We start from the raw sequence: 13,161 nt of genomic DNA on the forward strand, positions 1-13,161 counted from the left end.
CTGTCTGCATACCTGGTGGCTTAATACAATTACTCTTCAAACCACTAACCTGTGGAAGTGAACCGCACACTGCTTATTCTGTAAGATCATGTTAAACATGAACCAAGAAGAACAGGAGAGTAACCAGCTCAGTTATGTCAACTTTTCTCCTAATTTGGAACACAGCACCAGTTCATTGGGCAGTTAAGTATGATTTTGGGGACACCCCCAGGGACCACCACTTAACCAAACCATTTGAGCTATTTCTGCATGAAAGGATGCACCTGGCACTAGAGATGTTGGCACAGTGTCTGGGGTCATGGAAGCAGCCTGTAAGATACTTTTCCAAACAACTGGATAATGTGAGCAATGGATGATCTGGATGCTTGAGAGCAGTGGCATTTAATCCAGGAAGCAGGAAACTGACACTAGGACAAAAGATTACCATATACATATCCCACATGGTAATAGCTGTTTGGAACAGAAAGGAGGACATTGGGTATCACCAGTAGAATACTGGAACACCAAGTTTTCCTACTGGAGCAGGACGATGTGGAACTTACAGGTACTACTGCTTTGAACCTAGCCGTGTTTCTCCAAGCTTCAGAAGAAGCCCAGAGTTCTACCATCACTGCCTGGTAACCACTGGACAAGTGTATTCTAGCAGACCAGATCTCAAGCGCAATCCCACCCAGGACCAGAACCGGAGCTATATACCCATGGGAGGACACGGTACAAAGTGGAATATGGATTTTTGGTAACACCAGGTCACCAGGGTTCCCAGTGTCTGACACTCCCGGTGGGGTGGGTATGGGCCCTACGGAATGACACCCCATACCAGCTGAGGGTTTCTTACCAGCGAGGTCCAACGTCCTGTCCACGAAGATGACAGAGGCCTTGTTGGTGGCTGTCCTCCTCCTGTTTCTGGTGGAAGCGTAGCTTGCCAGCTCAGCGGCGACGACCCTGCTAAGGGCCCCCACAGCGAAGCTCTCCTCCCGCAGGCCCAGGGCGGTGAAGAGAGAGTCGAGCTCACCCACCAGGGCCCGCACCGCCGCCCGCAGCTCAGCAGGCAGCGCACCCAGGCCGACCTCTGCGGGGCCGGGGCCGCCGGGGCCGGGCAGCGGCGGGAGGAGCGGTGCCAGGGCGGGCAGCAGGCAGAGCTCCGCCGAGACGGGTGCCAGGAGCGGCGGGCCCCGCAGCACCACCTCGGCGTTACCGCCCTCGCCCATCCACCGCCGCAAGGTCTCCTCCAGCTCTGCCGCCCCGCCGCCGTCCGCCTCGTCGCCGCACACCAGCACGCAGTGCCGCACGGAGCCCTGCTCCAGCACGCCGCGCACCGCGCCCGCCGCGCCGCCCCGCAGCGGCCCGCTCAGCACGAACACGACGCAGGCCGCCCCCGCCGGCACCGCCGCCTGGGCGGACAGCGCGCTGACAGCCAGCGCCCCGGCCGCCAGCAGCTCGCCCGCCCCGCCGGCCCAGTGCAGCGCCTCGGCGGAGGGCGCGTCCATGAGGACGGCGGCGCGGTGCGCCCGGGCCAGCGCGGGCTCCCAGGCTCGGCGGCTCAGCTGCCGCAGCACCTCCGGCACCGCCATGGCGGTGACAGCCACAACACGCCACACGTGCCGGGCGCGCCGCCGGCGCCGCGCGATGACGTGCCGGGCGCGGGTTGGCTGCGCGCGGGCGGGGCGGGGCGCTGGCGGGCCCCGGGGCTCCCCGGCCGTGAGGGCGCTCCGCCCGCGCCGCGGCACTGCCGGGAGCACCGCGGGAGCGGCCCCTGGCACGGCACCTGACATGCTCAGCACTCGAGAGGCGAGGCCTTCATCACTGCTCCCTGCCCTACTCTTGTGTATTTCTTGTGTTAGTGTTAACAAGTGCTTTGGTGAATGAGCAGGCGACACGGAGTACTCTTGCTCAGTAAATGAGACTTTTCTCCGTACAGTTAGAGATGTATGACAAATTATTTTAATTCCATTTCCCCCTTTAAAAGCCCTTTAAGGGGGAAATGGAATTAAAATTACTCTCGAAATCAGTTTCATGGCTAACGAGAAAAAACGCCATGAAAAGCTTCCACAGTTTCTTCTCCCCAGAGAATGGACGGCCTGCTTGCAAATGCTTGCAAATACCCACACGGTATTCACTCGGGCAGCCTCCTGGGTTCTCAGCCAGGAAGGTACCTTTTCTGACACAGCGGGATTATCAGCATTAATAAAGAGATAAAATACTTCATTAGTTCACCCTCCAGCTTAACTGCTGTTCTTAGGTCTCTTACAGATGTTTTCAGAACACTGAAAAATATGAGTAACACCGAATTCACTGGATTTCCAATTACTAAATCAGATCCTTCCCTTTTAGTGTTCTCCACTGACATTGCTAATCAGATGCATTCTTCCCTTTCTTTGTGCTGTTCTAGCACCAATCTGTTATTTTAGCCTTAGGGCGTATAGCTTCAAGATGCTAGAAAAATATGTAAGTTAATACCCTTCTTGATTATTTTGATTTGAAAAATGAACACTAAGAAAGGATGGGGGATAATTAAAACTGGGCCCCTGAGTTTATAGACAAGTAGAATTACCCTTCTCTCAGACTGAATTACCTCAGAGATTATGTATCTCTGAGTTTTTGCTTTATGGTTGAGTGCCACAGACAAAATCTAGATAAATTATGGCGTGCCCAACAATTTAAAAAGGGTTCTTTACCTTTCAAACCATTTAAAAAGGGGGGAGGGGGTGTGCTGACCTCTTTTAAAAGGTTGAGAGGTTTTTTTCAGATATTATTGTCAAAACATCAGATGCTTTTTAAAGAAAGATAACAGTTTTTTACTTTATTAATACTGTATAGATTACAACTAGTTCTGCATATGACAGTGTTGAAAAAACCAAAAATTACTTGCTAGAAGACAAAATTAAGTTAATCAGTTTAAAGTACAATGGTTAAATTACAGGACACAATTATCTAAGTAGTTTTTACAGCTTATTTTATCCCTTGTGTAAGGTGACAACTACTGTGTCAGAAGAACTGTACTACTAAAGGGTTCCCATATAATTGGTATCTTTTTGTGGGTTTCTGGGGTGTAACCTGTGAGTGAAGATGGTGATGCAGCTTGCAAAGATGAGTTCTGTCAACCTTTCAGCTACTCAAAGCCTTAGAAGAAACAGTTTTTACAAGCCACAACTGTTCAGAGTGGGTTATTCCATCACCACCAGCTCTCTGTGATTTCTCTTTAAAGGTCTATACAAGGAAAACTGCTTGGATGATCTGCATCAAAGTATTTTAAGATATTTTTTGTTCTTAGCCTACTCTTGTTGCAGTTTTCTTGAACATGGTTTTCTTTCTTCTTCTTTCTTTCTTTCTCTCTCTCTCTCTCTCTCTCTCTCCCCGTTTCTTTCTTCTGTGTCTGCAGCCAAAGGAAACTATTTGAATTCAGCTGTGTCATCTAATGTCAGCCAGAATTGTGTTAAATGGCAAAGTAAACAAAACAGGAATGAAAATTCAGACATTGATGTCTATGAAGAGGTACTACATATACACATTTGTCTTATGGGAAACAAGTGACTCAGAGGTGGAAAACCATTTGCTGACTCCACAAATATTTGCCTAAAAAATGAAATAGCAAGATGAAAACCTGCCCAATTACACCACATAATTCATTACCTGTACACAATACTCAAGACATTTCATTTTAGGTGAAAAAAAATTTTGAGTGGGTTGGTTGTTCATGTGAACTCCAGTGAAATGCCATATATGAAACTTTCAAATAAGCCTCTCTATGCAGGCAATTCAAATAAGCTCCCCTTCACTGAGAGTTGTGTTTATGTTACAGTCAAGTCCTCTAGTCTGACTTTTCCCAAACTGACCTGCCGTGAAAAAGCAGGTCCCTGTTTTAGTTTTCACATACATCCTCAAACACTACAAGCGCCGTTTGTACACACAACTGGTTGAAACTTATTTGGACAGTTGTTGGTACTTAACCTTTCTAATGCATCTTGCACTTGTCTAACATTCACAGATGTAAAGTGAGGAAATCACCTGGAAAAATGGCTCACTACTCCCCACCGCTTTTAAAATACAATTAATGAAATTCATAGAAACACTTTGAACACAGAAACACGTTGGAACACTCACAACACACTACAAATGTTAAACCCTTACTGTACCTAAAAACAAAGTCGGGAAATTTGTGGAGGAAAAAAAAAAATCTATGACGAGTTGTTAAACCTAAAATCTTACGTCCAGCCGGGATAGTCCCTGAGCCGAGGGACAGTACTAGCAGAGGCAGCGGCGTGTTTACCCCGTGGTCACGCTCCCTCAGCAGCTGCCATCAGCCGCCAGTAGATGCACGGCACTGGAGTGTACGTGTGTTTAGCCAAGTCCTGCTTCTGGAGACAGGCAAGGATGTTCTCGAGGAGATCGCCATGCTGCCGGTGATCCCTGCTGCGGGGACGGACGGGCGTCCAGGGACGCAGGAGAGCACAAGGACCGCCGAGAGCAAACGGCAGCGAGAGGAAGAGACGGCGGCTCTGGCAGCGCGCCTCGGGAGAGCGCTGAAAGCACAGTCGCGGTGAGGGGACGCGCACGGAGGGTGCCCGGCCGGCTCGGCGGGGAGGGCAGTCCCGGGGCCGGGCCCGGCCGGGCCGCCCCCCGCAGCCCGTGCCCGGGGCGCCGCGGGGCCGGGCCGGGCCCGCTTCCTGTGCGTGTCACTCACGCGGGGGGGAGGGGAAGCGCCGGGCAGCGGCGGCGGCGGCGGATCCTCCGCGAGAGGCCGCGGTGGGCGTTCGCAGCCGCCCGCCCGTGCACCGCCTGGCCGCGGCCCGAGGCGCCGGGGGAGCCCGGGGGCGGCGCGGCGCGGCGGGGCGGCCGGCGGAGGGAGGCGCTGCCGGGGCCGGGCCCGCGCGTCCCGCGGGAGGCGGCCATGTCTACCGGCGAGGCGGAGCGGCTGTCGGCGGACGCCGATGGGGCCGCCGGGGACGAGGAGGAGGAGTGGCTCTATGGCGGTACGGACCTTCCCCGACCCCCGTGCCCAGCCCGCCTCCCCAGCGGGCCGGCCCGGCGCCGCCGCGGCGGGGGGGCCGTGCGGGGGTGCGCAGGCCGCGGCGTGAGCCGCCTCGCCGGGCCGCTGGACAAGGTCCCCCCGTCCCGCCGCCCCCGTGGCTGCTCAGCCCCCCTCTCTCCTCCCGGCCAGCCCCCCGGTGGCGGCGGCTCCCGGCCCCTTCCCTTCCCCGGTCTCCGCTGCCGGTGCCGCGGGCCCTCAGCCCGGGCCGCGCAGGCCGAGGCGTGCTGGGCCTCAGCGGCGAGAGCCCCGCGTGGTGTCCCTGCCCCACAGGCATCCCTGGGGGCACCGAGCTCTCCCTGGTGCTCTCCTGCTCGATTTCCCGGCGTTGGAATAGTGAAAGAGGCTTAACCTTTTATGTGTTAACTTTTTATACAACTTTAGGGACTATCTTAACGTTCAGATATTAATGAAACATATAAACTATACCTTGCCCATGTGGCGGACCTGTCAGTGCAGAGCACTGTAATTGCTTAGGGGTCTGCTTGACTGATTTCACAACTGTAACGTTAAGAATATGTCTCAATAGTCAATATGTCTCTGAAGACTTGCCTAATATTCTACATCCCAAAATAATCTGTCACAGTTCATACCCTAGGGATTTCATTCTTAAATATTGTGTTTCTTTTCTCTTATGGTAGATGAAAATGAAGCAGAGAGACCAGAGGAAGAAAAATCTAGGTGAGTATCCTGACAACGGAAGCCCTGCAGCATGGCTGCACAAAACATGTGTTCACTACATTCTTCTTCCGAGCTCCTACTAACTTTCAAAGTTGGTAGGTCCTGAACCCACTCTGGTGTCTTTGAAAGTGTCCTTAAGATAGTGTGTTTGGACTTTGCTTTTCTGTGAAATGGCTGTACCTGTGAAATTGTGTCATTTAAGTATGAAAGTTAGTTTGACTGTATGGACAGCAATAACCACTCACAGAATGCCAACAGGTCTTTTATTTTTGTCATCTTTGTGCTTTGTGGTCTTAATAATGGAGCAGGACTTGTTTGGGATAATTTAGCAACTGAAAAACATCCTGTCTCCCAAAGAGTTTGCAGTGCAGTTGCATAAATAGGAATACAAGGAAGCAGTGGAAGATTACCAGATAGTTTGATGTACAGATCGCATCTGCTTAGGCTTGCAGGGTTGGCTTGTTTTTGTTTTTTTTTGCCAGTAAGACAATATTTCAGAGAAACTTAGAGAAACTTAGGAATGCTTTGGAAGCATTTGAGGAGAACCTGCTTGAGTTACAAAAAGCTGTATGAGGGCACAAAGATGCTCCCTTGAAAATCTAACAAAGTTCATGGAGATTAGTAATGAGAACTGACTGGAAAAGAGAATCAGTCACTTGTGCTAAATGAAGGAAATTCTCATAATTGGTAAAATATGGAAATTATTGATTGTCAAGATATATTAAACAAATAAAGGGAAAATCAATATGTGAAAACATACATTCTTATTTTCTATAGATGTTTCCATTTTTTCAGTGAGAGCTCTTGCATTTGGTTAGCCTTGGTGGACTGCTTATTCGTAAGCTTGCTCAGTTGCTCTTTTGAACTCATGTCAACTTTGACAAGCACAGAATGACAAAGCAGTAATTACCTCCACCACATGAGTATATATGATATCATTGTGGAGCAGCTAGAAGTGTGATTATTTGATTCCCATTATTTCTGTAGTATAAGAAACAGAATTGTTTTCTTTTACTTTTTCCATGTCACTTAACAGGTTTTTAAACCTCTGTTGCATTTGTCTTGAATCCCATCTCTTCCAGGACAAAGAATTCTAGTTATTTATTTGCTCTTTATTTAGAAGTTATTCCATAGCTGTTGATTCCTTATGTTCTGTTACCTATTCCTGGCCTGGCATGTTTGTCACTACTACTGTTACTTAGGAACATTACTTGCGTGGAGGCCAAAATGATCTTTAGAAACAGTGTACTCCGGTTTTTGGTCAGTAGTGTCTAGTTTGGGATTTGGCTGTTGCAATGCATAGTTTTGGACAAAAAGCATAACAAATACTAACTTACCCATCTTAAGATTTGTGCTTGGAACTGTGGAAGTATGGGAACAGTTCAGCTGTTAAAAGTTTTGGTCTCTGGCCTCTCAGTGTTGGCGTTGTTTGTATATACAGAAATTGTGATGTGTTATTCAGGTTCTGTACCTAGTCTGTCATTTTACCAGGTGATGAAGTGAAATGATCAAGCTTGAATCCTGAGGCAATAGCTGGGCTATATTGGGTGCAACACTCATGGGTGTGTTGCCAACAGAGTATAGGGTTAGATTCATTCTATTCAATAAAATTGGCAGTTGCACACTCTGTTTCAGAAATACCTTTTCAGTGAAAGAATATTGCTTCTAGAGGCTCCCTGCTTACTCTGCTATTTGTGGTGCAGCATCCTAACAGCTAATGGGACTGTGGAAGTTAAAATATCACTGTCTAGGAAACAGCCCTAGGTAGGCTCATTTGCATAGATGTCACTGTACACATCCTTTTAGATGGACTGGTAGTTTTAAAACTTTTATGATTCTCAGTCTGCAGTTAAATATAATTGGATTAGTCGTTGCATTGTAACTATTCCATATGGTAGAAGAAAATTTCACAATGCTGATGTGGGAATTCTGTTTCAGAGAAACATTACCTGTGGTGGTTTAAATGCTTTTTTTTTCCATTATATCTTTGAAAAGTGTCAGTCTGCAGGGAAAAAAAACCGAACAACTTATTCTCCCTTCATATGTTACAAAGTAGTTCAGTTTGATTTCAAAGGAAGACCAAGTGTAATGCATCATTGCTTCCAACTAGTCTACAAACACCCAGTTAGTATGATTTATGATAGCTAAATATTGCTAATATATTATATTCATCTCAGGTTTTTTTGTTTAATATGTCAACTTTGTTTTTTATTTCATGCAGAAGACAGCTGGAGCTTTGACTTTTCATCTGGAACGATGAAGCAAAGCTTTTTTTCATCATTAGCTGATACCTGTGAAATAGCATGTGCATAAAAACCTAGTTTCACCTTTTCCCGTTTGTTTTTAAGTGTTCCACCCCCACCTGGAAGTGAAGAGGAAGCTGCAGAAAATGGCGTTGTGAAAACGGTAGTTTTAAACCTGTTTTTGAAATACTGTTTTAAAATGTTTTGATTTAATGACTTAACTGGGAATTCATATTTTGACTAGAACTTATATTTAAATGAATTAATGCCTAAGTGTGCACCTTTTCTTTTTTCTAAAATGTGTTTGTGAGCTGCAGAAACTGTAGAAATTAATAAATTAGGAAATCAAGTTTCCAGCAAAGTCCAATTTTTAAATCTAATTTACAGAAAATAAATAAATAGTACTCTCAGACTTTTTGGGGGGACAGAAGGACGGTGTTTGAAGACACCTCTCTTTTCTCAGAGACATCCTTTTCAAAATGATGATTTGTTTTTTCTCAGTGATGAGAAAATAAAGTCCTCTGATCATTTTTCTTATTTTGGATATGATAGACAAGCAGGATTTGCAAAACTGTGTGAAAGTGTGAACCAAGAGATGAATTACACGTGCCTTTCAGAGGCAATGTAACACTTGTTTTGTAGTACTCTTCAATGTTTAGTATGAATGATAACATCAGTGTTAGTATGATGAAGGAAAGGACCAAGAAATTAAGTTTACAATTGCTGTGTTGGTTAAAGCATTCAGGTTGCTGTGAATGGGAAAAATTTAAGTGTGAGAAGTTCTGTGAGAAAATTGTAGTTTTACTTCAGTGGGACTTTTTGACTTATATACTCCACAAAATAACTTTAAATGATGTAGTAACCATTATTGAGATATTTGTGCAAGTTTCAAGGACTGGCCTCTTAGTGAAGTACTTTTTGTACAGTAACTTTAACACTTTATTTATGAAAGGCATTACAGTGTATTTAAAATTGGGGAAAAAGTTAATAAAACTTTAAAACTTATTTCAGTTGTTTAAACTGAAAAGCTACTCAAAGTGCATCAAAGGTGTTTGTATTTCTGGAAATCCTTATAGGCTCCGTTTTCTTGTATATTTTAAATTTTTTTAATCTATATATAGCCTGGCATTGTTGGGTTATCATTAGAATATCTCCACAAAATTGCGAACTTAATGGTAAATGGTGTCCATGAATGTTCAGCAGCGGCTTAGAAAAATGGATGTTGTTCAAGTTGGTTAAATAGGAACAGGTGAATATTTCTGTGCGTGGGGAACTAAAAAATCACTGATTATAAGTGAAGTGGGTTTTGATTGAAAAGGTACATTGTCCAGACAAAATTTTATTTCCTGTTTGATGCCTTTGTGGTGGCATCTGTGTAGGGTACCTGATGAATGATGAATTTGCACTTTTCAGCCATGTGGAATTGGAAGACTGTCTTCAGCTGTCATTTACAGAATATCCATACTGATCTAGACTTGCCCCATCTTCCCTACCCCAAGAATAGACTCTTCATCATTATGAAATTATATTAATGTTGTGTAGCAAGCATGAACTGCACTCCAACATCTTACCTTCTGAGGAGCTGTTGATTTTTGTTGATTTTTTTTTATGTACACAGCAGCTTAATAGATGGTATAGTAGACAAGGGCTAGAACTCAGCTGTGCATGGATAACTGCAGGCTGCTAGGACAGAATCAGCTTGGCTTCAGTGAGTTCAGCCTCTTGCTGAAGGATTCCAATATGTGAGTAAGGATGATTTGGTTGGAAAAGTTAATTTGGATTCCACAAAGGTTTTGAAGAAGTTCCTCACCAAAGGATTTTTAAAAACTGTACAGTTACAGAATGAGTCCTGTGTGGATAACTCATTTTAGCTGGTTTGTAATAGAAAACACAGGGTAGAAGTCAAGATTCTATTTTCACAGTAAAGGAAAGTCACCTCTAGGGAGGATTCCCTGGAATTTTATGCTTAACCTGTGCTGTTTAATGTATTTACTTGGAAAAGAGCTAAGTTGTGAAATCACAAGTTTTCTGATGATGCAAAGTTAATCAAGATAGCATGATCAAGACCTAACTGTGAAGAACTGGTTAATACATGGTTATTGAATTCTGCATAGAAAAAGGAGACTGATGTTCATTGCGAGGAAAGAAACAGATCTACAAATAAAATGGTCTGAATTGATCATTGACTACTTAGGAGGGACATGTTTAGTGCTTATGTGGAGCCTAAAAATCTCAGTGTATCATAGAGCATACAGCGTGCTCTTGTATCTGATTTTTTCAGTCTGTTTGCTGAAATGTCTCAAATATTTTATGTAGCTTACTTATGTTAGGAGCTAAATAGATTTCTCCAGTGTTCATCATCAACTGGGAAAACATTTACTTGAGTTATGCTTGAATATATAATTGATGATGGCAAGAAGCTAGTCTTCCATATCTTTTAGTCCATATCTTTTATGCTTGAGAAACTGAACCTAGTATTAAAGACACTTCTCTATTTTGATCCAGATGTTTCAGATACTTGTAACCTCCTAAATTGCTGTTAATGCTACTCACTTCTAATGTCTAGGAAGAGGAGAATTTTCTTCTTTCAAAGGTTTCTAGAATGGATGGTTTTGTCTGGATTGTGTATCCATTGTGAAGGTAAGTGACTGCTTTTTGTCTAAGCAATGACTTTTTCTTTTATAGAAGGTGGCAGAGGCTGAGGATGACAGTGATAGTGATAGTGATGATGATGAAGATGATGTTCAAGTCACCATAGGGGATATTAAGACAGGAGCTCCACAGTTTAGGTAAGTTATTTACAAACATTACCTGGGGAAATTTTTGAGATTATATTTAATTTTTAATGCAATCTCTTTAATACTTGCCATTTATTTGCCTTTTTTGTATTGATATTTTTTATTTTTTTTTATCTTTGCCACATTTTGCCATTTAATAGTTGCCAAAAATGTCAGATTTTGTGCACAATTACTATCAATTAAGAACTTCTTTAGCTCTTTAACAATGTCTTTAATGATACAGTGGCTTGAAAACAAGTGAAATGAAATCAGTGGAGTACAAGGAAGAGTTTTGTATGAGTTTAAATTGTGTTTTCAGATTTTGATAAATAATTGTATTAAGTTTGTAAAGAGTGCATTATTTTTTATTAGGGAATGGCTGTGTTGGGGAAAGGCATTTTTGGGGTCGTTACTGTGACAGTGACATTTTGCAAAGGATAGAATGGCAAGAACATGAGAAGTGTTTGTCCCTCATTCTGTTTGTAGTAGATACAGTTCTAATTAGACCTCTGTAGTTTCAATCCCTATTGATGTTCTCAAATAAGAATATAATGCCCTTAAGGATGAAGCTGTGAATCTCTGGAGATTATTTCTCAAGATCATTGTTTAGGCATTTATACTGATCTTGCTAAAGGTCTTGTTTTTACTGAACACTTTTGTACAGTGCTGCTTTTACCTAAAACTACGAAATAATATTTTTCATTGCACGGAAATTTTCTGAGGGACATGGTTTACTTGTTTTTCTTGGCAATCCTAATATTTTTATGCTTATTAAAACCAGAGTTACTAGGGTGCTATTTCTTAATGGAATTATGACAGGTCTGCAGGTAGGTCTGACTCATGTGTATCGTGTTTTTAACTTTAGAATGCAGGTGATTTACTCCTGTTTGAAACATAGTATTTTTAAACTTTCAGTATTTCATGTTCTAAAATAATGTGCAAATGAATGTAATAGAAAAAGCTCCAATTCTTTCAGTTCTTTATTTTTCTGCCTTCAGTAACTTGCAGTATTCTTGTGGTCTAGGCAGTGGCTTCAAACTTTGTGGTATTAAAGCAAAACTAGATTTATATTCTCAGTGGATTTGCTGATGCTCTTTCCATGTCTGCAGGAAACAATGAGCAGGTGATCCTGATCCGTAATCTAATTAGAGTAGAAAGTTTTATATAGAAATGCCTGTCTTCTGAAAAATCTTATTTTCTGGGCGAATTAGACAAAAAGTTCACAGAAGGGCAGAAATCTAAAACAAATTGAACATTGTTGTACATTTTAACTGCAGTAGAACAAGTCTGTTTCATAGGATTAAACAGCTTTTCATTTAGTAGTCAATGGCAGTTTAAAAAACCTGATAGATTTGTTTCACAAAATCATGCACAGATACAGCATGGCAGGTCAGAAGGTTAAATGTTTTGTGTCAGTTTTATGCTGTTGTAGCACTTGAAAGAAAACTAGCATTGCATGGAAGTGGATACTGTAAACTATATCCTGACCTAATTATATGCAAATCTCATGATGTATATGGGTCACCTGTGAGGATAAGTTACATTACACACAAATGGTAGGGAGCTAGCTCCTAATGTTACAAATGAACAATACTGTAATTCCTAAGGTAGTTAGATCTATTCAGTAGTTAGGTTTCCATGTGCATTTTTCTGAAGAAAGCTCTCAAGTATTTTAGAAAGTGAAAAATTACATACTTTTCTGTTGTTCACAAGGATGGATTACTAGAAGTACATTGAAACAGCACTTCAGTCATTTTAGAGAAATGCTTGTGTTTTCCACTTCTGTACAGATTAAATGGAATGATTATGAAAAGAGAAAATGATCCATCTAAACCCTTCCCTTTTTTTTGTAAATTTATTTTGTTTTTACCCTAATCCCCAGACTGTCATCTGTATCCCTAAATGAACTGCATTTTTCCTTTCTCTCTCTTCTTCTGGTTCTGTCCATTCTTGTTTCTATCAAGGTCTTTATCCTTTCAACTCAGGAAGAGTGACTGGGACTTGCTTCACTACTTTATTAGTTGGAGAAGTTGCTACTGAGCATAGAAAGGTACTCTCTCTTCCTCCTAGGCTGATCTCTTTACTTTTACAGTTACCAGCTTGGAAAGCTAGAGGTTCAGGATGGTGATTGAGCCTGGGTCCAATATGTTTCAGGATCTAGCTATCTCTTGTTTTGTGTTTTCTTCTGGTTTAAAAGTTTTCTTTGTCTAATTAAATTTTTTGTTAATTTTTTAAAGTTATGGAGCAGCACCTGTGAATCTCAATATTAAGGCAGGAGGACGAGCTTATGGATCTTCTGGTAAGAGAATTTACACAGTAATATTAGTAAAAAAACAACTGGATATTGTTTTGGATTAAGGAAATAATTGTTTCTTCTGAAACTTCTTGATAAATTTGTCTGGCTTTTAATTTATTTTTTATTATTCTAAGTGTA

The 13,161-nt window shown here is 43.0% G+C and overlaps 2 protein-coding genes across 5 annotated transcripts in view; one reads left to right on the top strand and one right to left on the bottom strand.

The window, feature by feature from the left end:
• SCFD2 (sec1 family domain containing 2) overlaps positions 1–1,607 on the bottom strand; it is a 187,524-nt gene extending 185,917 nt beyond the window's left edge. The window contains exon 1 of the mRNA XM_038136779.1: positions 836–1,607. Coding sequence (XP_037992707.1) covers positions 836–1,571 — 736 coding nt within the window. The 5' untranslated portion in view covers positions 1,572–1,607. The remainder of the gene's footprint in view (positions 1–835) is intronic.
• A 2,950-nt stretch (positions 1,608–4,557) lies between these two features.
• FIP1L1 (factor interacting with PAPOLA and CPSF1) overlaps positions 4,558–13,161 on the top strand; it is a 37,493-nt gene continuing 28,889 nt past the window's right edge. The window contains exons 1-5 of one of the 4 annotated variants that reach the window (XM_038135737.1): positions 4,558–4,970; positions 5,668–5,707; positions 8,056–8,113; positions 10,639–10,739; positions 12,965–13,026. In XM_038135737.1, the coding sequence (XP_037991665.1) occupies positions 4,889–4,970; positions 5,668–5,707; positions 8,056–8,113; positions 10,639–10,739; positions 12,965–13,026 (343 nt within the window). In that variant the 5' untranslated portion in view covers positions 4,558–4,888. Of the gene's footprint in view, positions 4,971–5,667; positions 5,708–8,055; positions 8,114–10,635; positions 10,740–12,964; positions 13,027–13,161 lie in introns of all 4 variants that reach the window. The other 3 variants (XM_038135736.1, XM_038135739.1, XM_038135738.1) reach the window with 3 other exon arrangements.

The sequence above is a fragment of the Motacilla alba genome, chromosome 4 (genome assembly GCF_015832195.1).
Source record: "Motacilla alba alba isolate MOTALB_02 chromosome 4, Motacilla_alba_V1.0_pri, whole genome shotgun sequence".
NCBI classification, from domain to species: Eukaryota; Metazoa; Chordata; class Aves; order Passeriformes; family Motacillidae; genus Motacilla; species Motacilla alba.